Source organism: Ambystoma mexicanum, chromosome 8, assembly GCF_040938575.1.
Source record: "Ambystoma mexicanum isolate Mex_15411 chromosome 8, UKY_AmexF1_1, whole genome shotgun sequence".
NCBI lineage: Eukaryota > Metazoa > Chordata > Amphibia > Caudata > Ambystomatidae > Ambystoma > Ambystoma mexicanum.
This window is the reverse complement of record NC_090929.1, coordinates 821986607-822013191: the sequence shown is the minus strand read 5'-3', so window position 1 is coordinate 822013191 and position 26585 is coordinate 821986607. Positions and strand designations below refer to the sequence as shown.

The window sequence follows — 26585 nt, the reverse complement described above, 5'->3', positions numbered from 1 at the left end:
CACACATCTGAAGTAATGGCACGCCACTCTACAAGATGCTGCGCCAGCCTTCCCCCAACCGGCGAACCATGGGACATGACCTCATGACTGAGTGGTAGCGGCTGCGGCGTTGCCTGAGGGCAAAGAGGCAACTGCCCGAGCGGCTTTGGCACCTCGAGTACCCTGTTTTCCACCTCTGGTACTCCTAGGGTGGCCTCTTTGACTGACAGCTCCTCTCGCTTTACTGAAGGATGAGTAATAACGAAAGGAACCTCCCCTCCATTGTTGTCCACTAGGACGAAAAGGCGGAGGTTGTCGAACTGCAGCGCCCAACGACTTTGCTGCAGCTTGGGAGGTCTGCAACCTCTCAAGGCTCTCGTCAGCCTTGCTGCCAAAAAGATGTTAACCGTCAAAGGGCATGTTGAGGAGCCGGGACTGCACATCAAGAGCGAAACCTGACTTCCGCAACCATGCAAACCTGCGTATTACGGTGCTCACTGCCATGGACCGGCTGACACAATCTGCCATGTCCAAACCCGACTGAACGGCCTCACACATGGCATCCTTGCCATCCTGGACCATAGCAAGGAAACCATCCCGTTCGTCCCTTTCAGGAATATGTTCAGCCGCTAATGCAACACAGTTCCACAGAGTGTGTGTGAAACGAGACAAGGCACATACGGATTTGGCCGCCTGAAGCGCCATACCCCCTGAAGAAAACACTTTCTTCGCCCAGCCATCAAAACGTTTGTCGTCCCTATCCGGAGGGATGGTAGGATACGACGCCTGCTTTGCCGGGGCCGTAGCCGCCTGCACCACCAAACTCTCCGGAGTTGGGTGCCTGGACAAGTAGCAGGGGTCGCTACTGGCTGGATGGTATTTTCGTGACAAAGACTTGCCCACTGCCGGGAGACTCTCCGGAGCAGTCCAAGCCGCCGCCACCCTTCTCTGCAGAGCCATATGAAACGGCAGTACCGGTTCAGTGGGGGGACCAAGATCGAGGATGTCTGTAAGATCATCCTGAACAAACTCCCCTGGGGGAGCCAACCATCCAAGTACTCGGTGACCCGAGAAATAAGGCGCCGGTACGAAGAATCGGCATGAGTGCCAGGCTGAGGCCTACAAAACGCCACCTCCGCAGAGGTGTCCAGTCCACTGGCATCATGCAGTGACTGCCTCAGGTCTTCAAATTGGCTATGGCCCGAGAGAAGCTCATCTGGCACCGTATCCGGAACCAAGCACTCATCAGAGGCCTCATCAACCTCTGAAATGTATTCCAGGCGGTGAGAGGAATGCACCTGGGGACCAAAGCTATGCCTGACCTTAGCCAGAGCCTTTCTAGGGGCTTCGCCTGTGAAACGGGGCCCCTCCGACACCACTGCCTCGAAAGGCGTCGAGGGCGCCGAACGAATCGGCGCCGGCATCGAGAGAATCGGCGTCGACGTCAGCTGCAGCGCCGCCAGCATCGACGGCGTCGTCACAGGCCTCGAAGCCAGAGCTCCGAGCGTGTCCTTCGACGACCTAGGCGCCGACAACCCCTCAGAGGTGGAGCCTCGAGAGAGGCTGTCAACGACCTCGGCGCCACAGGCGTCGCTGTCTTCCTCGAAGACTGCACAGGATCACGCGGTCTCGAGCTCGTCGAGGACCGGGACCTGGAACGGGCATGGCAAGAACGGTTACCCTTGTCTGAGCGGGACCTCTCCCGCGAACCGTGCCGCCCCCCCGAGCCAGAAGGCGTGTGAGCGGTGTCTCTCGACCGATCACGACCGACCCCACTCGGAGGAGCGGACGGACCGGTGCCCTGCGATTCGAGAATCGCTAACATTTTCTTCCCGAAGGAAGCCCATTCCTCCGGTGTCGCTTGCATGGTAGGATAAGCGATCCACCGACGGGCAGGGTGTCCTCGGAAGAGGACGGGGAAGGCGACCGATGCCGGCGCTTCCGGGAATGCCTCGAAGAGGCAGAGGAGTGGCGAGACCGACTCCTGGAAGGAGATCCACTGGACCTGCGACGATGACGCGGAGAGTCGCCTCTCGAATCATCCGTCGAAAGCCCTGCAGACCTCGACTTCCGGGGCTTAGACACCCTACCTAGCGACAACTTCTTCTTGCGCTCCCGCAAGGCCTTGGCCGTGAGCGACTGCCAGTCGACACAGTCGTCCGTGTCGTGGACCTCCCCGAGGCACCAGAGGCAGGCGTCGTGCAAGTCCGTTACCGACATCTTGGACCCACAGTCCCCGCATTTTTTGAAGCCCGGACGCGGGTTTGAAGACGAGGTAGACATTGTCACAAACAGGCTTTTTCACAAAACCGAACAGGTTCAAAGAACCGAGAAGATTACAACAGAAACTCCAAAGAGTCGAGGCGTACCGAGATTCACGAAGCGAACACTTTCGCGGAAAAAAAAGAACTGGGCTACGGGCGTCGTGCGTCCTACTTATCACATCGACATCGGGTGACGTCGGCTGTCGGAGGAGGTCCTCGGGGACGGCACATCGACGTCATCGACGTAGGATGCAGACGCTGAAAACTTTCCAAAGCAGCACAGCTGTGGTGATTACTGTCAAAGTTATGGAATACGTCGGAGGACCCAATCCCCTCGAACAATAGTTTTAACATGTAAGATGAAAATAAGTTACTACGATCTGAAGTTCTGGCTTGGTTGTAATTACCAGCATTTCTTTCAACAATGAGTACTAAATTAGGGACATTTAGTATGAAATTTACAATGGCCAAAAACAATGTAATTTCAACACATGTTTTGTGCAACACAGACCCTAGGATAGTTATGAAATATTTCAAGGGATTTTGCAATGCAATCTTTTGCAAATGGATATATCTTACAATAAATATTTACTTAGGAATTCATGACAAAGTGTACATCACTGTCAAGTTTGAAAGAATCTGATGTTTTTTCTTCAAAAAGCAGGGTGGTAGAGAAAACAAAAATGCCATTGACAGGTTACTTGGGTCTTCGACAACTGGCTATGCACACAAGACAATTTATAGGATCTTGGATGACAAACACTAGACTATTTTGACCTAAGCCACTACCTTATGGAAGTCAGTGCTAACTTAAACACTGTACATAAACATCTGGTCAGAACAAGAGTAAGCCCGAGTCAGAACCCTTCACGTGAACAACCTTTCAGTGGTTAGACTAAGATATGTATTGTGTCTAGCATTTCACGCTAGCTAAACTTCCAAGGTATAAAATCTGTCAGCAGGGCAGACTTGTGTCGAAAGATGGTTTCTGTTTTTAGGCTGAATGTGTACTCCTAAAGAGTAGCCACATTTTTTGAAGGAGCCAGCAATGACACAGGCTAGTATGAGAATCATGTCAGTACATGAGAGAAAACAATGCTCTTGAATTGATGATGTTGGATTGTCTGATCATGAAATCTCATCAAAGACCTTAAGTATGTTTTCCTGGAACATAAGGGTAAAATCTGCACCTACTTGCCAAACCCCAAAAAAGGAAACCAAACCAGAGTTCCAGCTGGCAACATCAAAGTTTGGGTTAATTGATGTAAATGTATGTGAGCTGAAACATGTCCCATTCTTTGAAAATCTGTGAATAACTGCAGTTTTAGAAGGATCAGAAGGTTCTGGAGTAGAGTGTCAGTTGGATTAAGGAAAACACAGAACAACGCAGAGATTGAAAGTGGTGAAAAAAATCAGGACATCTCAGCAAACAGAATATAAATATCACTTTCTTTGTAGAACAGTAAAACTCAAATTGTTTCATGCTTATATACACTTTGAAGGACACTAGACTCTACACAAACCCAAAATAACCAGGTTTCAAATAATCCGGGAAACTCCCAGGTAGAGTCAACCCGCTACACTACCAGACCCAATTCCTTCCATTATTAAAGGCAAATTCCACGCAATGTAGTTAGAATTTCAGGGATTTCAGCCCCAAACACATCTGGAGTTCTGCCAATCATATTACCAGAGCCAGGATAGCTGCATAATGCTCAAATGCTGAAGCAGTATACAGTATGAAATAAAAGATCCTTTTCTAAGCAAATGGGGAAGAGGATACACATCTACCTTGTAGACTGGGTTACAGTGCCCCCCTGTGGCATAGGGCAGGTTGACTGCGGTGGCTGTATCGGCGGCTGCATGCGTTCCTGAAGACTCCGTGCTTTTCGTATACAGATTTGCAGCTTCTTATCAGCTAGGGATCTGCTGTGAGTGCTAGATCTGGCATCATGCATGGCAAGTCTGAGTTTAGCTAAAATGCAAAAGAAAACATAGCAGAAACACACACACACAAAACAAAAAGAAATAATAAAAAAAAGATGCAGCAGGGAGCATATACATGGAAACATGCAATATTGCCACAACAAACAAGTAGCGGCTCTCCATTTGAATCAAGAATGGGTATTTATATGTTAGCAATGCACACAAGCATGTTACTCAAACCAAAGTAATCCAAATGGTAAACCACCAGAGGTGTGGGCTTTGCCAAAAGGTTTCCATTTTGGAATGGTTTAAAGCGATGGAACTTATGCCTAAAGAGTAAAAGTAAGCAAAAATCTGTAGGACCACTTTTTTTTGTTATCATTATGGTAAATCAGATCTGGGAAAATATTCCAAATACATTGAACCTTTCTTCTTTTTTGTTTTTGCATTCAAAACAGGGTTGCATTTTTACAAATCTCTATGGGGTAAAGCAAAAGTGGAATCATTTAATCAATGAGCAGCTCCCACTGTTTGCAATATGTGCATTGAGTCCACATTGGGAGTTTCCCATTGCTCAGGCATGGCTAGGTAAACAATAAATCATCAAACAAATTTCAAATAAGCATGGGTTAGCATAACATTTTTAAACACCCAACACAGAAAGCCACACAAGTAAAACGCTTTTTATTTTTAAATTAAAAAAAATTGAAGAAGCCTGCATCAAAACACCAAATTGTTTAAAAAGGATGATTTATAAAAAATGAAAATGATCACAAATTTCACATTTTCCATGTGTCTGTATCTCAATATATATTTGCAGTATTATGGTTATTGGATCATCAACAATTCTAATGCCACACTTTCAGTAGTTCAAATATAGCCACTGAAAGTGTAACCAAAGGTACATGGGCAGTTTTTCAGCTATAAGACTTATTTAAGTGTGTCTGCAACCCTCTTTAAACCTTAAAACCTTGGCCTGATTTGCCTTAGCCTCCACTCCATGCCCAATGATATGATTTTCAGGACATAACATTGTATGATTATTCATGGACTTTTTCATTCAAGAATATTGCTTTCATATGCTCTTATTTAATAGAGGAGTGCACCTTAACACATATGGATGAATGATTCTCGGATCGACACAGATCCTCAGGATATTTGACAACCCATATGCAAATGCAGCGTGTGCAGAGGGAATCAAAAGACCTTACGCTTTGCATTGTATGTAAGTTTCAGCTATCCCACCAACTTTGGACAATGCACTTCCAAAAATGTTCCTCTCTTGGAATCTTAAGAATAATGTACTCCATTATTGTATACATGCATTTCTTTAGTTTTATTCATAAGCTTACGGAGGTGAATACTGTAAGGAAGGCATGGTATCCAACAGTAAGACAGACACGGGTGACCATAGTTCAAGGGTGTTTATTGAACTTCAAAAAAGGTTTGAAAAACGCCTATCTAATACTAAATCTAGAGATGGGAGCAAGCTACGGCCATCAAGTAATAATAATGTAATCCTAGTGGTGTCTTGTTAAAATAAAAGGGTCTATACTAATGAACCTATTGCCAATCCCTACCTCTAAATACAAATAGTGTGTAAAACAATGTTATATAAAAGAAAGAAGTGTTCAAGAAATGATATGACAGGATGTTCAGGTTGTTGGCCTCCCTTGCCCACGTTTTCATCACAGGATAAGGTGGCACACTCGAGCTTAGCACAGCCTCCGGCTTCTCTACCCCGAGGGTTCGGTTCAAAACCTCAACATCATGGCCTTCTGTGCAGAAGTCTTTTGCCATTCAATGTCTCTTCTTTCAGAGGTGCTGATGCAACAAACAAACAAAGTTCCATTACTTTCATTATTTCTCATGTACATAATAGTCTTAGGATTTTCACATACTCTCCTCGGACCCCCCTCTGCCAGATTCTCATGTGTCCAATTTCTCAGGTGATTCACTATTCACCCCGGATGCCCCTAAACCGGGCTCAAATCCGTTTTAACACACTGTTCAATCAGTCTCCCTCCGCCAGGCTCAGACCAATTTTATTCACTTTAACACAAACTTGCTTTATCCCAAAAGCTTTGAACTGATCTCCTTTGTTCGGGCTCAGACCAACTTTCTCTATTTTGTCATCAACGTATTTTTGGCAATATCAGCATCAAACACGTTTGATTGTGCACAGGATTTTACTTGACCAGTCGCAGGAACACTTCAATGTACAGTTCTTTGCCACTCTTTCACCTTTCGCAACTCTCAGTTGGATACCTTACAGAGACCTTCGAATGAGCACACATACGGTGCCGGACAACTCTGTCAAGGGTATTGTATCTTGGTTTCAAAGTTCAATCACTCATCTGTCGTTCCATTTTTACTCGCGTTGGTTATCAAATGCTTTTCATACACTGTTCGCTTCAGCGCTCACAATACAATGTTGCTGCTTGCAACCTTGGCTTCAACACAGATCGGTCTGGTATCAGTCGCCCCGACTTACCGGCTGTGTTGATCTCACTGGCACTCCTTTGTTGTAAGAGCCAAGGGCAGTACCACAGCGGCGAGCAATTCTCCCCATCTTGATTATCGATGCAGGAGGGCCCCGGGTACATCCGACACACAATACAGGATTCTTCAGCCTGGTTTCCAGGTATTACACTTTCTGTTCTCGAAGGTTCATGAAAGTAATGATTCCTCATCGAAAAGGTCAAGGGCACTTCCCTCCTTGTGATCCCCTTCTGTTTTGCTGTCTTTTGCCACGTGTTACACTGCCATCTTGGCACTGCTGTTTCCTCGTGTGCTTTGCCTTGCTCAGAGGGTGCTCTTGTGCTCAGCCTTTTATCCATGTGGGGAAGTGTAATGGAAGTCAGGTGTGTGTGATGGTCAGTAATTGCCTGACCCTGCCTGACCATTGTATTGGGACATGTCAGGTATACGGCTCGGATGTTAGTCCGTTTTCTCTCATAGAAAGTGTTTGTGTTGTAAAGGGGGGGCTGGATTACAGATCCCTGGGGACTCGCGGGTGAGACACCTTCAGGTTTCTCACAATACATGTATACATAATATAATAAGTCAGGCCCTCGAAGGTAAGAGACTTTCAAGAGAAACGAGACTTGGCCATCGACGGCCCTGAGAGCTGCAAGTGGAACTGTCGTCTTGTGCTGGGGAAGCTCGAGCGTGTGCTGTGCTCCAAGATCCAACCTTAACCCATGCTCAAAATGTGGGGAAGGGAGACCCAAGATACCGCATCTTGACACATTATTTGTGAAAACGTGTTTCTTTTCCTGAATACCATCCCACAACCCGTGTTGTATCAGTTCTAAGGTTTGGCAATATGTTTCTTAGTATAGGCCCTTTTTATTTGACACAACGCCACTAGGACTGCCTTATTTTCATTTGATGGTTGATACTTGCTCCCATCTTAGATTTAGCTGCATACATTTTAATAAACACATTTGATCTGTGATCACTTGTGTCTGTCTTTACTGTTGCCACCATTAGTTCCTTATAGACGCCACTACAAAACAATTTTGGGTGCTACTGCCTTCATTAGATTTTAGCCATACAAACATGTCAAATACCTTTGCTCAGCACTCGCCAACCATTTTAAACAGCACTCGCAAACCCTTTAGCCCAGAACTGGCATAGATGTAACCATTCGATTTCACTTATGTATTTGATTACCTAATCTGTAAACTTTCTCATATAACTTATTTCCAGTCTTGAGACATAGGGCAGTATAAATAATGTCAAAATGGCCCCCAAATGTAACCTAATCCAAACAATCCCCTCAAGAAAACATGGCTCACAACTGCATTACTCATTGAAACATCACTTCATAACTTTTACATTCTATAGTAAAATAAATGTTAGCTTAAAACAATTGCTTGTCTTCTTCGGGTAATACTCTCACAAAGTATTTGTGTCTAGGTTGTAAATTAGCAAAAATTTAAAATTGCATTGCTCTGCACCCAATTTATGGTAGAGCCTAGGGCTTGGACGGGCTGATGAAAGGCTGACACTGAATTAAAAGTGCTGCTGCTACGGGTAGGTGTGAAAGGTTACTGATCAACCAAATTGATTGGATTATTGGAAATGTTTTCACATTGTTTTTCTGGAGCAGTCGGTATGCCAACCTCAGTGGAACACCATTCTGACTTGCAAGTTTCCTTAGTACCATCTTCTCTAAAAGCTAAGTAACCCATTATCCGATCTTGTATATGGTAGGTAAGTGCGATATTCGAACATATTGTGCATCTGCAATGCCTGAAATTAACAATTCATCTACATATTGCCACTTCTTGGCACCAAAATATCAGCAGTACACAGACATTACAGTGTCCCTCAAGGCTATATTATTTCGTCACTGGGTGCCTCATTGTAATTTGACCAGGCGTGCACATTCCTGCTCTCCGAAATGTGCACATGCATCTTGGGGTTCATATGCAATTAGACATGGCTCATTGCCAGAGATTTGTCTCATCAATGATTTCATATTCTTCACTTAACTCTCACAGTTAATTATAATAACTGTTTGTGCAATACAAATAATTCTTCATCAATTATTTTTTGGGAAATTATTGGTAAAAACCCCCCAAAAACACAGCCATATTCCACAGTGTCCAAATGCAATCTTAGGTCAAAAGTAAAAACAGGTTTTAACACAAAAACATAGATGATCAAACTCAAAAGGCAGGTGCCAAGGCAGTCTTTACGCAACAGTTCAAGGGACTCCATATAAAGTTCACAAGATCGCTGGTTACCTCTGTGTCATTCAGTCTATTGGTTTATCTCTCTGACAGTTTGGCAGTTCGGCTCCTGGTGTCGATGGCATATAACCACATATGCTCCTCCTTGTAGGACCTGTACACTTTCATGTGTCTCCACCAAGAGATGGGTATAAAGCTGGTGTTTCACATCTCCTTGGCGCCAGATGACGTCCCCAGCCACAGTTTCTACAGACAAGGTCAACAGGGCATTATCGCCTCGCATTTTTAGGGCCCCGATTTCTTCTCTCTTCACTACCTCTTTACACCTCTTCCCAACATGGTTTAACCCCTTCTGCCCAGGCTCTCAGTTTAGTCTCGGTACTGACAGGAACTAGGACAGGACTCTGAGGATGGTATCTTTAGTTCTACATAACCAAGTGAGCGGGCCATGGTCCATGGCTAAGGTGAATTTTTGACCTGCGGATAATACTTGAGGCTTCATTGACCCACCTAATAGTGAGGCATTCAAGTTCAATAACGGCACAGGTGATGTGGCAGGGATGGAGCGTCCTACCGATAAAGGGAATAGATTGTTCCATACTACTTCGAACTTGAAAGTACTGGGCCTGAACCCAGTGGAGACATACGTTTGCAGGGTCCAAGTATCCTTATGTTGGGTATTCCTGACAGGGGGATAGGGAAACCTTCAACATCCCTAAGGCCTTCTTTGGACTATCGGTTCACTGAATGCAATTTACATTTGGATCCTTTCAGGTGATCTGTTAGGGATTTTGTGATGGTTGAAAAAGTTTGAGTGAAGCAACCAACTGAGCCCAAGAAAGTTTGCAATACCTTTTTAGTCTTGGGCATTCACATGTTCTGGATATTTATAACTTATTTATTGTGGGACTAAGGTTCCCTTTATGATTTGAAACCCTAAGTACTTAAATGAAAGAGTAAGTTGCCATTTTGTAGGATTGGGCAGCCAAGTATAGTGGTCTTATCTGGTTGGACGAATTTTGACTGTAGTGCTGTTAAAGATTGGTGCATTTGCAGGTACCCACCGCACATTGAAAGGCCTCATGAGACCCAAGCAGCCTGAAGTAAAGGATGGTAAACTGCAAAGACCTCATAAATATAACAGCAGTCTTCTCTGGATCTTCCTGGGTCAAGGGAATTTTCAAGTACCCCTTTGTTAAGTCAACGGTGTAAATGTACTTTACATATTCAATAATTTCGACCATCTCATCGATTTATGACACAGATTGGTGTCAAGGCAAAGATATTTTTACTTTTCTGAAATCTACACATATCGGCCAACAGCTATCCAGCTTGGGGGCGAGAATGATCAGAGATGACCAGTGACTTTGTGAGAGCTCAATTTTGCCCAGGTCCAGCTTTTTCTCTAATTCATACTTTATGGCTTTCCAAAGGCATCCGGCAGTGGATAGGCTGCAATGTAAATGATTTCCCTAGACAAGTTTCAATACAGTTCATGAAGTTGTAAGTAGGCTTGTCGATCTTTGGTCTGGTCTGGAGTGAGGACTTAAAGAATTAAATTGGTTATTGTTGCTGAGATTTTCTTTCTTCCCCCGAATCCAGAGGTGCAATCAGAGTGGATTCCTCTACTTTCGGCTAAGCCTTGAGCAAGTTCACATGATCTACTTTTCTACTTGGGGGATTTCAAGTCATCATCCTTGTATATTTGGTAGCTGAAGTCACAGGGAACTTGTGTGACTCGATAAGCCTGGTCACCAGGTTATTCTTTTTTTTTTTTTAAATTTCTTTTATTGATTTTATGCAAACAAAACAACACAAACCAAACAAGCAGCATAATCATAATAGTTTCATTACACATCAATTTATCCTAATCACTGCTCCCATAACCCCTCCCTCCCCCCATGAGCCTATTCGTCAATCTCATTCAATGTCTGGCACATGCGGCCGGGTTTCGTTCTCTTCGGAGTCTGTTGGATCTGATATTACTCCAAACAATTCTGCTATTAGCGATTTCCAAGCCAACAGGGTACCCGCCTTCCCTTCTCCAGCCAGGCTACTCGCTTCTTGCCATGCCACCGTTTCAGCCTCCGCCCATTTCTGCAAGTCCTTCCACCATACATCCACCTTAGGCTTGTGGCATTTCTTCCACCCCATGGCAATCCTACGTTTTGCAAGCAAATACGCCAAGATTTCTCAGTTTCTCAATATGCTTGAGTTTCCGTGGCCTGGGGAACCCGCCCAGTAAGCAGGCCCAAGCCATGTCTGTAACAAGAGTAACCCCCTTATCAGCCAGTTTCTGCGCCACTTCTCCCCAAAAGCACCCAATGATCGGGCACAACCAAAACATATGTGTCATGTCAGCGTTTTCTAAGTTACATTTGGGACACGCTTGTCTTCCAGTGTTCCAGTGTTTCGGAACCTGGATATCCTCAAGGGGGTCATGTATGCCCTATGCGTTACATACAACTGTATTTGTTTTAATCTGGCATTTCTAGACACTTTTTTGTGATAGCCCAGGGCACGCTCCCACACCCCATCCTCCATTGGGGCCCCCACTTCCACCTCCCAGTCCAGTCTCAGATGTGTTAATTCTTTCCCAACCTTAGCCATCACCATCTCATACAATCTCGAGATCTCGTGCCCTCCTTCGGATATATCATATATTGCTCCCAAAACTGCATCTGGTTCTTCTATCAAAACTGTCTCTGGCCAGGTGTTCCTAATCATCCGCACCAATCTAATGTACGTGACATATTGGCCTGTATCTAGCCCCGCCTCTTCGCTGAGTTCTACAAACTCCTTAATGGACCCCTCTTGCCAAACATCGCCTAGCGTTACCAGCCCCACCAATTCCCAGTAGGTCCTAATAATCGTCCTCAACTGATTATCCCCTCCTGTCAAAGCAACCAGCGGTATCTGCGGGAGGCACGGGCATGGGACTTCCATCAAGCGACAAGCCCTACGCCAAATTTTCCACCCAAACCCCAACATCGCAGGACGCCCCCTCATTTCAGTTTCAGACAGCCAGATCATTTCTTTCAAGTAAAACGGGGCGCAGTCCTGTCCAAGCACCCTGTGCTCAGGGGTCGCTTCATCGGAGAGCCACTTGGCCACATACTGTAGCTGTCCCGCCAAATAGTAAACCTCAAAATGAGGCAGTCTGATACCATAACTCCGTTTTCATAAAAGTTCTGCAATTTCCAAAACGCCAGTCTATTTCGGGTACCATGCCACAGGAACTCCCTGCACATGCTGTTCAATTTACTGAAAAACCTCTTGGGTATCATGTATGGGATATTACTAAAGTAATGCAGGAGCCTGGGCAGGACTACCATCTTGAGCATTGCCCCTCGCCCCATCATCGCCAGGGGCAGTTTTGCCCAGAACTGCATGCTGTTCCTAATTTTCTTGATGGCTACTTCTGTATTCTGTCTATGTTCTTCTTCCACCGTGTGGTATACATCTACGCCCAGGCAACGAAAAGAGCTAGTTGCCCATGGTACTTGTAGCACCGGTAGTCTATCCACAGGGGTCCCCTTATAGTTACCCAGCGGGAATATGACAGACTTTTGGGGGTTCACCGATATGCCCGACAACTCTGCATATCTTTCCATCACTTCAAGTATGTATAGGAGATTTTCTTCTGGGTATTGCAGGTACAATAATAAATCATCTGCGTACAAGGATATCAAGTGTCTTACCCCTCCTACCTCAATGCCTATCGCATCATACTGTGCCCTAAGGCATATTGCCAGAGGCTCCAGGGCTAAAATGTAAAGCATCGGGGACCAGGGGCACCCTTGTCTGGTGCCTCTACCAAGTTGCCATCTCTCAGATATCACCGCTCCAGTTCAGACCCTGGCAAGCGGCTCACTATACAACATCTTAGCCCACCTTATATAGCCCGGCCCCATTCCATACCCTTCCAAGGCAGCCAATAGCCATGACCACTTGACCAAATCAAAAGCTTTAACTGCGTCTAGAGACACTATCGCCATCTCACCTTCATTCCTGGTACCCCATTCGACCACCTGGTGAAGACGCCTATGGTTGTGTGTTATATCCCTGTTCGGGACATAACCCGTTTGATCAGGATGTATCAGTCTACCAATCACTTTCTGCAATCGATTTGCCAGGACAGCCGTTAGAATCTTGCTGTCCTGATTTAGCATCAACAAAGGTCTGTAGGAACCACATCTATGCTCCGGTTTGTTGGGCTTGGGCAGCGGTATTATGATCGCCTCTCTGAGCGACTCAGGCAACCGTCCTATCTCAAACGCCTCATTAAGCATGTCCAGCATTGGGGGGAGGATTTCCTCTCTGTTTACTTTATAGAATTCGCTGGGGAACCCATCTGCTCCCGGGGTCTTACAGGTAGGCAACTGCTTAACAACCGCCTCTAACTCCTCTAACGTGATTGGCTCATCTAGCTCCTCTCTCTCCTCTTCACTGATCTTGGGCAGCCCTATATCTTCTAACGTTTCAATTATCTTGCGTTGGTCACTCATCTCATCATCCCCGTACAGCGCTCTGCAATAATCCGCAAATTCTTTGTTAACCCCTTCTTGCATGGCCACTTCATCCCCGTCCTCCTTAATAATGGTCCTAATCGGAGGCCTAGGGGTCTCGCTTTTGTATAGCCAGGCCAAAAGGCGGCCTGTCTTATCTCCCCCCACGTGCTGCCTCTCAACATATTTCCTATAATTAAGATTGCAGAGTCTTTCCCAATGCCCTGCACATTGTTGCTGTAGTTGGGAGTACCAGCTCCGTGTCTACGTCACCGTTCTTCAATGCTGTTTCTAGCTCAGTTTCCGTCCTCTGTAGGTCAGCCAAGACCCCACCCTGTAACCCTCTTGACTTAGCAATGGCCGCCCCCCGCATCACCACCTTAAAAGCTTCCCATAATGTGCCCGTGGAGTCAACACTCCCAGTATTCTCCTAAAAAAAGTTGGTAATCTCTTCCCTTATATCTTCCCTAAACACTGGATCTTTAAGCGCCTCTGCTCGGAGGCGCCATGTAGGGATCCTCGCCCTCGGGGGGCAATATTGCCATCCGAGGATCAGGGGCGAGTGATCTGAGAGCAACCTAGCCTTATATTCGACTTGAGTAATCTCAGACATCACATCTGCTGTAGCAAAGACATAATCAAGCCTAGTATGCAGTTGATGCGGGGCTGAATAGTGCGAGTATTGCCTCTCAGTGGGATGTTTCATCCTCCACGCATCTGTAAAGCCAAAATCAATTAGCAGCGTCTGCAACGCTCTCGCCGCCGGGCTAGGCTTACATACCCCGCCATCAGATCTGTCCACCACAGGATTCAGCACACAATTAAAGTCCCCACCCCAGATCACCGCGCTCCCTATACACATACTAAGGTTGGTACACAGGGCTCTGAAATATGCTGCTGTGTTTTGGTTGGGGCATACGTGTTTACTATGCATACCTCCCTGCTCTCCACCAGCCCTCGCAATATAGCCATCCTTCCATCAGTTTCAACTACCTCTTGTATCGATTGGAACGGGACATGCGGTGCCACCCAGATTAACACACCCCGGGCGTACGCAGAATATGGCGAGCCCACCACAGTCCCTCGCCACTTTCTCTTAACCAGGTCCAACTTCTCTCGCGTCAAGTACATCTCCTGTAGTAGTGCAATATCTATTTTCTGCCTTATCAGATACATCATGATTTTATTTCTTTTCAGGTAACTGTTAAGGCCCCTGACGTTCCACGTTATTATCCTGAGGTCTCCCATAAGTCGTTGGTAAGCACCCCCTCAATCTTCCGCCGATCTCCGCCCCCTCATGCGCCGCAAGTGCAACATTCTGATTCCTCCAAATAGGCTCGAAACAAAACTTAACCTTCCCATAACCACACACACACTCAACTTCCCATCCCCCCACCTTCTTCCCCACCCATCCCTTCACCAACCACACCCCCTCCCAACTGTTTCCCAGCTCCATTCCTGGATCTCAGGCACCCCCACATCTAGCCCTGCCTAGCACAATCTTCTACTCAGGGCTCAGTAGGGTAAGCCGCCCTAATGGCCGCTGAAACTAATAAACTATCGGGGTAGGTCGTCCACGTTCTGTCGCTCCTTTTGAGAAATATTACGCATACAGATGCTAGACAGTTACCAATTGCAGTTTCGCTCACTATATTCTAGTCCATGTCGAGCACCAGGCTCGGATTGTGCTCAAAGTTCAGCCAGTTACAATTTCTCTGTACAAACAGGATCCTCCTCCCACTCACCCTCGCAATGTCCGTATTACAAAATCTTCATTCGGTGTGCTCCTGCCGGTCACGATCCGCTTCTTGTTCCGGGCAACCCTGCAGGTCCAGCCATGCGACAACATCCTCTGGGGTATCAAAAAATAGCACTTTGTTCTTATGTAGCACCTTCAATCGTGCCGGATACAGCAGCATATATTTGACTCCCGCTGCCCTCAGCCTTCTCTTGACGGCGACGTAACTATACCTCTGCCTTTGCACCAGTATCGTATAGTCCGGGTATGCTGTGATGTTGCTGGATGCTCTTTCTATCGTACCGCCCTTACGAAAATATTCAAGGATCTTTTCTCTATCCCTGTAATTCAGGATCCTTGCGATGATCGGCCTTGGCGGGGCCCCCGGCCGGGGCTTCCTCATTAGGGCGCGATGCGCCCGCTCCAGCGTGAATCCTTGCGAAAGATTCCCTGCTCCGATCCCTTGTATGATCATGTTTTCAACATAGTTTGTGTGGTCTTGGCCTTCTTCCCCCTCCTGCAGACCAACCACACGGATGTTGTTCCTCCTCGCCCTTCCTTCCGCCTCTTCCACACGATTTTCCAGGTTGGCAACCTGTTGTTTTAAGACATGAATCTCCTTCGCATTGTTTGTGCTAACGTCGGTATTGATGTTCACCCCACTTTCCAGACCACTGGTTCTTTCTGCAAGTGCCCTGACATCTTGACGTAACAGGTTGAGTTCCGTGCCCACAGCATCAATCTTATTCTCCAGGGCTGTGCGTAGGTCCGCCATTGCCAAGTCCCATTTAGCACTCAGTCCCGTTATAGCCTCCAGGATCTGGTGCTTATCCCCTTCGGGGGTGTCTTCCGTGGGAGTCACGACCATGCTCTGCACCGATGTCGAGGGGGTCCGCTGCATTTTCGTAAAAACCTCCATCGTGGCTTGCTTGACTTGACTCTCAACCCTTTCGCCGACATGGCGCTGGCCTCCACTCCTGTACGGCTCCGTCTTGGTGCAGCTGCTGCACTGTCCTTAGTCCGACAATAGTCTGGCTCCCAGGTCTCCTAACTCACATTCAAGATGGCACTCCGAATTATCTTACGGGTGGGCTATGGCCTCGCACTCCTCATTCAACTTCCGTAGGCCTTGTCGCCCAAGTATCCAATGCTATCTCCTCCTGCAGTCAGATCGCCAAGGCATCATTAGCGTACGCCAGGCCGGTTACTCTCACGGTGCTATCTCGAACACTTTTCCATATTTCCTGTTGTACTCGTCCTCCAGGCAATCGTCCGCGGCCTTATCCCGCAGTCCCGGGGAATCAGTTTCGTTTCTCCTCGGAGGTCTCTCCTTTGTTAGCCGCCATCTTGGCACCGAAGTGGCCACACAGCCGTACCAACAAAAACATATACATCTCACGATTCTCCGGGACCATGAACTTCTCCCAAGAACTCCACTTAGCGTGCAGCTTCTGACGCCTGATCCCCAAAGTTCTAGGTGCTCGTTACAGTTTCAGCGGGTAACTTTAGCAAAAGTAAAGTCGGATCATCAGGAGCTCCTCACGAAGCACGTCCTATTCCATGGCCAGAAAGCCACGCCCCCACACCAGGTTATTCTTAAAGGTAAGATCAGAATAAGATCAGGATAAGATAGTCTACTTTTAATCTCTTCTTTTTTGTTTCAGTTTCAAGCGCCTCCGCTTCCATTGACTTGTCCACATATTTTGTTGTGCTAAATCATGGGTCAACTGTAGACTCTCTTGAGTAGTTCTCACAGACTCTGGTGTTCCTCTTTCAAAGTATTCCCGTTCCTCCAAGCCCTTCTTCAGGGCATCTTCATTGTCTTGGGGTTCTCGACAATGAACCATAAACCAGGTTGAATGCCAAGAATCTAGTGAAAACTTGGGACGTTTTTTGTGCAGGAAATAGTATACAGTGCTTATAACGAAATAAAAAAAATGACATGCTTTTTCAGTGAAATCTAAATAACGAAAAAAATGTCAACCATTTTAGTAAAAGTATATGGGGGTGGGGTAAGGGATTAAAAAGGGTGGGGGGAGTTTGGGGGAGTAAAAAAGCAGAGGAAAAGGGGAGACTGGGGGCGAGCCCCCTAAATTAAAAAAGGGAAGAAAAAAAAACATTTTCGTTATTTTTATTTCACTGAAAAAGTTTTAATCATAGGTGTTGTCGTTATAAAGAGATGGAACTGCAGGAAATAGGGGCCAGAGAAGTAGCTTTTCCCAATTACTAGCATCCTACAAAACCAATTTCCAGAGATGGTCCTTTAAAAGTCGGTTAACACAAAATCCAAGTTTTGATAGTATTTTATTAGACAAACTTAAAAAATATACTGCGATAGTACAAGGAATCACAGTCGCAAAGACTTGATCAGAATTTGGTCAAAGAGCAGATGACAAACAGTTTGATTGAAAAGCACACTAAGCCAACTGTCTATAGGTGATACATATAAATGTGGAGTGCATATATCTGATACAATGGCCCTCATTACGGGTCCGGCGGTAATCGAGCTGGTAAAACCGACAGGTAGCCGCCGGACCTGTAAACAGTTACCAGCGCCTGACTTGCCGGTAAAACTGGGGTATTACAACCCCGGCTGCCGGTAAGTCAGGCACTGGTAACTATGTTACCCATTCCCACTGAGTCCCATAGGACTCTATGGGAGTGGGGACCACGGAAGCACTGGGAAGCTTACCGTGGCCGCTGTGTCTGGCAGGGAACTACCTGTCGGGCACAGCGGCTCTGGCATGCAGACCAGTAAAATGCTGGTCCAGAAACAACGGTGCCGGTATGTTTACCAGCACCATTGTTTCCGGACCAGCATGGTTGTAATGAGGGCTAATGGGGCACATTACAATACCGGCGGTAGCCGTGCTGGTATGACAGACACGGTTGCCGCCGGTATAATGTTTTTCTGGCGCCCGTGAAAGACCAATTACCGGATCATTACGGCCCACCAGACCCAGTAATTGCCCTTTCGCAGGCACCGGAAAAAAATGCTCCCCATTCCCATTGAGCCCCATAGAACTCAATGGGAATCGGGAGGTCGGATGCACCGGCACCATTAAGAATGGTGCCGGTGCATCCAACATGATCTGCATGGGTGCCAGTACGCCCGCCAGGGCAGAACTCGTAGTTTGCAAGCTTACCGTAACGTTGTTACTGGACCGGCACACTTATAATGAGGCCCAATGTCTTTAAATCGGTCGGGAGTTTAGACATAAATGGGGTACCATGACCAGTGAGAATTTCCTTCAGGAACTCCACTTGTATCAAGTTTAGTACTAAATGTTTCAGAATATGTTGTGTAGGGTTCAATTTCATTGGAAACACTGCTGCATAATAGTTAGAATAATCCATCTGGACTAGGATTTCGGGATTTCCTTCAATGAGGGAGTAAAGGGGGCTAACCTTATCTAACCAAATCCCAGAAAAGGGAACATGAAAGATGGGTACGGATCTATGTGATTTTAACAAATTAAAAAGTTAGTAATTGCATTTGAACAAAACAAAAACAATGAAACAATGATATAATATCAGGGGCCTCAACCCGCCCCAACCCCCATTTCCCCATGTTTAAAACCCCATCCCAATCCCCTCCCCACGAGATGTATCCCCTCACCCCCACCCCCACATATATAGATATTTTTAAATTCAGTATTTTTTAATTGTTTTTTTGTTTCATTGTAATTATATTCTTTATTTTCTATTCATTAACATCACTGGATACCCAGGGTGCTGTTGAGCAGTCAGAGGCTGCAGACGTGAGTCTCTGCTGCTACGCCAGGGCTGCCGAAATACTCAATAAAGATCCTTGTTGCAGTTTGATTATCCGAGCATCTTTGATGTGCTAGGAAAGTGGAAAGTCCCTGCATCCTTGACAAACCCAGAGAAAATTGGCATAGTAAGAACAAGCAGATTCCATGGAATATGCAGAGCTCACCCGCCATCTCGGACCTTGGCGCAAAGCGGGAAGCAGACGAACATCGCCGCTCAACAGAGATAACCGGGAAACACCAGGGGCAACAGCCAGAAACAAAGAAGGAAGCAGCTCGACGGGTGGATCCACACCAGGAACAACATAGGTGAAGCAACGCCTGACTCCTGCTGCTGGGCATAAGAAGTGGAAGAGGTCCGCTGCCGGAAGTACCCCGGCCAGTGTCGGTGCGAGAGGGGTGACCCGGAGTAGGAGTGAGGGATGCACAGCAACAGGGAGGGCGAGACTGCAGCTCTCGCTCGCCATCCGCTGCAGGAAGTACCTGGCCCTGCGGTGGTGCGAGAGGGGTGCCCCCGGAGCTTGTGTGAGGTGGTGACTCCCGCTGGCCCCCTCGCAGAGAAACAGCAGTGCCACCCCCCGACCCGACAGAGGGCAGGGAGACCCGCAGAAGAAAGGAGAGAGTGACGACAACAACAGAGCCCAACCCGGGGCCCAGGGCAGATCCGCTGAAAGCACCAGCCAACCACAGAGGAAGGCATTAGACGGCCCCTACCACAGGAGCTAAACACTGTTGAAGCAGTGCGGGACAACCCTGTCCTGCAGTGGTGAGATCAGCACATTCCGGCAGCGGCACAGGGAGGATAGAGACTGACCAAGGGAGTGCAGTTGTGGCACTCCAGCCCCTCACTACACCACAGAGGCAAGGCAAATCTGGCTCTGACTGCACTGTGTGCGAAGTAGCCTGTTGACTTACGGAGCAGCTGTTCTCAGGGAAAAGAGGGGCTGACAGTGAGAGGAAATAAGGAGAACTGGCATAGATTCTAGTGGCCGGAGAGTCAATAGAGACATTAACAGGGTCCAGGTTCTCCTCAAATACACCTGGAGGCGCCTCTCTGAACACAGAGACCGCGAACACCCAAAACCCCACCCGGGAAAGGTAACAACCTCTACTGAGGGGCCCTACACACCCTCAGACCCAGAGGGGAACACTAAACCTCACCCATGGACCCAAAGACCCCTGCTCACCGCGACATGGGTACTGAAGCTAACAATACACCAGGGGCAGCCTGAAAGACTGCATCCTTATGGGGCTGGTAACCCACACGACAATGGTGAAGGACATGACCCGTAAAGGGACCGCACAGAACAAGATAGACCGCTACATGACAAATATCCCGGCAACGGCTTCATCTGCACGGGACAACCTGCTGGTGGAGGGGAAAAATGCAGAAGCAAGCCAGACAACATCACTTACAGACATTGATATTGATATTTTATTTCTATTGCGCTTGTACACAAGTGTTTCACAGCACAACAAGGCAAGGGAGGGGAACAGGGGAGAACAAAATAACGATCTTACTAGGCCCAGTGACATTGAGAACGCGCAAGTGCATGGGAGAGGGGGAGGGGAAAAGTGCATGGAAGGGGGAAGAAGTGGAAAGTGTGGAGCAAAGGAGAAACAGATAAATAATAATAAATAAATAATAAAGGCAACAAACAGTGGTAGTGCAGCCAGCAAGTGGCAAGGGCTGGGTTTAAGGCAGCAGACAGGGTAGGTCTGATAAGTGCAGGAAGAAAAAGGGGGGGATGTTTGGGTACAGATACAGACCCCAATGCAAGGGGTGGCCCGGAGGCAGTGCTGGAGGTTGGCATGGTGAGCAGGTACCTGGGCCAGGAGGACAGAGGGTGGCCAGGTGCACAGTGAGAGATCAGCAGGGGAGAGGGGGAGCAAAGGCAGAAGCAAAGAGGAAGGTCTTCAGGTGCTTTCGGAACCGGAGATGGTTCTCCTCAAGTTTTAGAGTGGCATGGAGGCTGTTCCAGAGGGAGGCCACAGCCGAAGACGGAGATCTACCCCCAGCTCGTTTCTTTGAAAAATGACTGACCCTGAGGGAGTTAGAGGTAGAGGAGCAAAGAGCTTGAGAGGGGAGGTATTTGCGGAGGGATAGCTGAAGGTATTTTGGACCAAGGTCCCAGAAAGCCTTGTGGGTTTTGAATTTAATCCTTGCATCCACTGGGAGGCAAAGGAGAGATTTCAGAGCTCGAGAGATACGATCCCAGGGCTTGAGGCCAAGGACAAGTCTTGCAGTCCTGTTCTGGATTAGTTGTAGAGGGAGGAAAGTAGAGGCAGGTAGATTTAGAAAGAAGCTGTTACAATAGTCCAACCTAGAGAAAACCAGAGCTTGGGAGACCATGAGCTTCTGGGGGAAGGAGAGGAAAGGCAGAGTACCTCTGAGGAGGTGCAGTAGGAAGTTTGACTTTTTAGAGACATCAGAGAGGTGGGTGGAGAAGGAAAGTGTTGAGTCAAAGATGACCCTGAGGTTCTTAGCCTCGCAGGTGGGGTAGGAGGAGGCCAAAGGAGGCTGGCCAGAGAGTGAGGGGAAAGGACGGTGAAGGTGTGCCGATGAGGAGGATCTCTGTCTTGCTGGCATTCAGACAAAGATCATTGGCGGTACACCAATCTTGAATGGCAGTTAGGCAATCAGAGATGAGAGAGGGAGAGGAGGTGGCCGAGGGCAGACCTGAAAATAAGTTGAGTGTCGTCAGCGTAGCACTGGAAATTTGAGCAGAAAATGGTAATGCAGTGGGCGAGAGTTGCCAGGTATTGGTTGAAAAGCCAGGGCGAGAGGTTAGAACCCTGGGGAACACCACAGGTAGAGAGGAAGAAAGATGATAGGAAGGACCCAAGTTGGAACTGGGAGGGTCGATCAGAGAGGAAAGAGGTCAGCCAGGCCAGAGCCTGATCAGTGATACCCAGATTATCACAGAGACGGTTGAGCAGGATGGTATGGTTGACCATGTCGAAGGCAGAAGAGAGATAGAGGAGGATTAGGACAGAGGGAATGTTAGAGTCAAGGTTGGAAAGCAGATCTTCACGGATGTTCAGGAGAGCAGTTTCCGTGCTTCTGGCTGCTCTGAAGCCAGACTGGTGGTCATGGAGACAGCCAACAGAATTGGAATGAAGGTTAAACTGAGAGATCGAGAAACAAGTGGGATTTACCAGGTAATGGGCGCTTTGGAATAGATATATATGGGTATCATTACATAGAGAGTGTGTGGCTGCCGCACCTCCTTACAATTGCAGGATAATCCCGACCTAAACTAGCAATATGAACAAAAGAAGGAGGGGTTGGGTAAGGAGTGTGCGCTGACAATGATTCCGATAATGTAAATGAAGCAGTCAACAATCGAAATTAGATGCACTTGTTGGGTAATTGGTTTAATTATAGACATGTGGGTCTTATTAGTTGCCCCATGTCAAGACAACCTTAGACATAAATGTGGGTCTTATTTTGCCCAACGAGAACAGCCCATTCAAATACTAATAACAACCCATTGAAAAGCCAACATGTGTTTCGACCCTCTTGGGTCTTTTTCAAGGCTGGGCCTATTTAACACAAACAATAGATTCAATTTGCTTGAAACCTTTTCAAGGCTGGGCCTAGTGAACACTAAAACTCAAATTCATTCAGTTTCAAATACACAGGTCTTACAGTGTCCATAATTGTTCAAGAAGTAAAAAATTCCCATTGGTCAAAGTCCAATGGCATGAACTAGCCTACATGTACGTATGTGTTCAATCCTCTCTGGAGTAGTTGTACTTGCCCATTAATCCATTACATTTAAGTGTAGCTAGGTCGGAGTCATAACAGGAATTGCACTTGGCTTTGGATTTGAAACGGACCCTCATGTCAGGGGCAAGAGCATCAAGAGTATCAGAAATTGAAAACATCATGGCAACCATTGGCGACTGTAGATCATCAGTCAAAACCAAAATTGATGGCCTGGCCTCAGAAGTCTCCTTCCTGCGGCAGGTCTTACACAACCTGACTTCGCAGGTGGGGGTAACGGAACAGCGCATATCGGACAGTGAGGACACGCTGTGGAAGATGGAGGAATGGCTGGAGTGGATGTCTCAAAAACTAACAACCCTAAAAAACCGGGCAGAGGACAGCAGCGAAGGCTAGATCCCACCATAACAATCTCTGCATACACTGACTCCTGGAGAAAGAAGGGCACTCTATGGAACTGTTTTTGGAGCACTGGCTATCGGACCTCATGGCACCGAAAAAATGTTCGAACTTCTTCTCAATCGAACAGGCACACAGAGTCCCAATGGGCCGGCCTGTACCTGGTGCCCCACTGCGCACGGTGATAGCACGTCTCCTGAACTACATTGACCGAGACATGCTCCTACACATGGCAAGGCCGACAGGCCTGATCACCTACAATGGCAACCGAATTGGACTCTTCCTGGACTACACAAGAGAAGTACAAACATCACGACAGTCCTTTGCATTGGTAAAGAAAAAGCTAATGTCCCTCAACATTAAATATGCACTTTTCTTTCCGGCCACGCTCAAACTCTACTATAAAACTACAGTACACGTGTTCTACAGCCCCAAGGAAGTCTGGCACTGGCTGGAGACACACATTCTCTCTGGCCCATGCCTGGAAACACCGAAGGGTCATCCAGTCCAGGGTGACACCACCGAAACATTCCCTGGCCTGGCCTGGCCTGACCCACAGAAAACATGCATCGAAGAGGAAGACGGGGGGGGGGGGTCTCCGGGGAGTGTAAAAGCTGGCTGACTGTACAGAGGAGTATGGCAAACCCTCCGATATGAATTTGGGGATGCCACTAGATAGGCCTTCCGCAATCCAAGACGCCCACAATTTCTGAATCCTGCATCCAGGAGCCCCCAGCTGGGGACAACGAAGAGCTGAGATGCTGCTCACAGGGAACCCTTAAATGGTTCAGTTCGTACAAGTTCTGGCAACAGGTACTTCTAGTTGGGGGTAAGTGCAGGGTGGGGGAGACACAAGTTTGAAGTTGGGGAAGAGTGGGGATGGGGAATACTGGGCAGTACCGAAGCTCACTGAAGGAGATTCAGGAACTGCATTCAATCTACAGGTGCTTTTGGCTGGTGGGGAGACACAGAGTGGGGGAGATCAGGGTTGTTTTTTTACAGTTCAGTTTGGTTGGTTGCATTGCTTACAGGGGGGGCAGGACGAGGGATATGGGAAAACACTATGCAGGCGGGTAGTGGACGGGCGGGTTGGCCTGAAGACTGAGGGATTGGGAAGATGGACACTGAGCCATTGGGCACACGAGACACTCACAGGGAGGGAAAGACTGGGAATAATGGGCCAACCCCGGATCTCTGAGACACATTTCCAGGATTCCAATGGCACATGATGGGGTAGTATCTCTGTTGACATGGAATGTCAAAGGACTGAGCTCCAGCATTAAACAGAGACTAGTACTCCAATTCCTCAATAGACATTCACCAGACATCGCCCTCCTAACAGAGACAGACCTAGTCAGTACGGAGTGTAAGTTCTTCAGAAGGTCCAAATATGCACTGGCTTATCACGCGGGATTCTCGAGAGGGGCAAGGGGGACGATGATTCTAATACATAAGAGGGGACCATTCCAACTGACGGAGGTGCGGACAGACCCAAGGGGGAGTTTTGTAGTGGTAACGGAGGAAATGTGGGGTAACAGGTGGGTCATCGTGGCAGTATACACACCCCCACCGCTCACGTTCAAGCTCCTGCACGATCTCCAACCAACAATACTTACTAAACAAGCAGATTTGTGGGTACTGGCAGGGGACTTTAACGAGGTCATGAAGGTGGGTAGAGAAAGATCACATTAGGGGCAACAGGAACCCCGACATTCCGACCAAGTTGTACTCCTTTGTAACATAGCTGGGGATGGTTGACGCAGGGAAGGCACTGCACAGGGCAGAATCTGGGTTCTCGTTACTCTGCAATGCACACAATTTACTATCCAGGATAGATTACTTCTTCGTCCATCAGTGCATGGTACATAGGCTGATATCTGCGACATTCCTGGCTAGTGGTATCTCGGATCACTCCCCCCTACTTATGGTGTTGAAAAATGGGCGAACAAAACCCAACCCAACCTGGCACCTAAAAGCATATTATCTGTGAATGCACAAGGTAATAGAGGGTCTATCCAAAAAGATTGCAGAATATTTTAACCTAAATGAGGGCTCAGTTGACAACCTGATCAAGCTGTGGGAGGCCTACTAGGCGGTGCTCTGGGGGAGGCTTGCTCTCTGGTGTCAGCTCACTGCCGACGACATGCCTGGGAAATGGAAGAGGCAGAGGAACAGGCATCAAGGAAAGAGCAGCAGTTCCTTGAATCAGGGCCTCGGGCTTCGCAAGAGGCTCTAGTCGCAGCACAGGAGGTCCTAAGAAACGTGGCAATGGACAATGCGAGGGTAGCCCACTGGTCAGTCTGTAGCCAAACATATGAAACAGGAGACAAGGCCAGCAAAACCCTGGCTTGGTTGGAAAGGCTAGTCAGGGGCAAAGAGCATGAACAGGCCATTCAAGAGGTCGGGAGGGAATTATTAACAGAGGACTCAGATATCGCGGAGGCATTCGCCACCTTTTACAAAGACCTCTACTCCCCCCAGGCGAGGACAACTGAGACAGAGCGCTCACACTTTCTCAACTCAATTGTGATCCCCATTCTCTTGGAACAGCAGACGAGAGAACTTGAGGTCGAGATTACAGAGCAGGTGACAGCTGCGCTGTCCCAACTTCAATCTGGCAAAATCCCGGGACCTAACGGTTCTTTGGTGGAAACCTGGAAACAACTGGGGGAAACAGTGACGGATCACATGCACTGCATGTTCTTATAGAGCAAACAAAAGGGGCAACTCCCGCCGGACCTCAGGAAGGCATCTATTGTAGTGATTCCCCAACCCGGGAAACCTCCAGAACTCTGTGCCTCCTACACTCCAATATCACTAATCAATGGGGATACCAAGGTTCTGGCACAGATTCTAACCAAAAGGCTGCTATGAGTGATAGACTCCCTCGCCCACCCACACCAATGCGAGTTCATGCCCTCCAGATCCACATGGGTGAACTTACGCAGGGTACAGCTTGCCATCAACCAGGCCTCGGCGATATCGGAACCACTAGCACTCTTGGTCGTGGATTTCGAGAAAGATTTTGATTCAGTGGGATGGGATGCTTTATGGGACATAATGGGCCGGATGGGATTTGGGAACAGCTTTATGTCCTGGGTCACACTACTGTATGACTCTCCGGAAGCAGTGGTACAGGTAAATGGGGTGTCCAGGGCATTCACAATGAGACGGGGGGACAAGACAGGGCTGCCCCTACTATTTACTCTAGCCATTCAACCGCTAGCGATAAAACTCAAGACTTGGGAATGGGCGGGATTCACATGGCCATGGGGAGGGGAGGAGGACTGGGTCTCACTATACACAGACAACCTTATCTATTTAAGTAGGCTCAAGAGGATAGCTCAGGGGCAACATGCTTGCCTTGACACGGAGCAACACAGGTTCGATCCCTGGGTCCGCGCTTAGAAACCTCTCGGTATTAAGCGCGTTATAAATAACCAATCATATATCATAACCCCGTAACCGCCTGCCCGGTGGTGACTTGCATCCTCACAGAATACCAGTTTGAGGGACTTAGCATGAACAAATAATGTCCCATAAAGCACCCCAATTGCCCATAATC

At 47.6% G+C, this 26585-nt stretch overlaps 1 protein-coding gene across 7 annotated transcripts in view; it reads right to left on the bottom strand.

The window, feature by feature from the left end:
• Nucleotides 1-26585, bottom strand: part of USP54 (ubiquitin specific peptidase 54) — a 2840272-nt gene that overhangs the window by 657543 nt on the left and 2156144 nt on the right. For all 7 annotated transcript variants that reach the window (XM_069610693.1, XM_069610692.1, XM_069610695.1 and 4 more), the window contains one exon: nucleotides 4035-4218. In XM_069610693.1, coding sequence (XP_069466794.1) covers nucleotides 4035-4218 — 184 coding nt within the window. The remainder of the gene's footprint in view (nucleotides 1-4034; nucleotides 4219-26585) is intronic.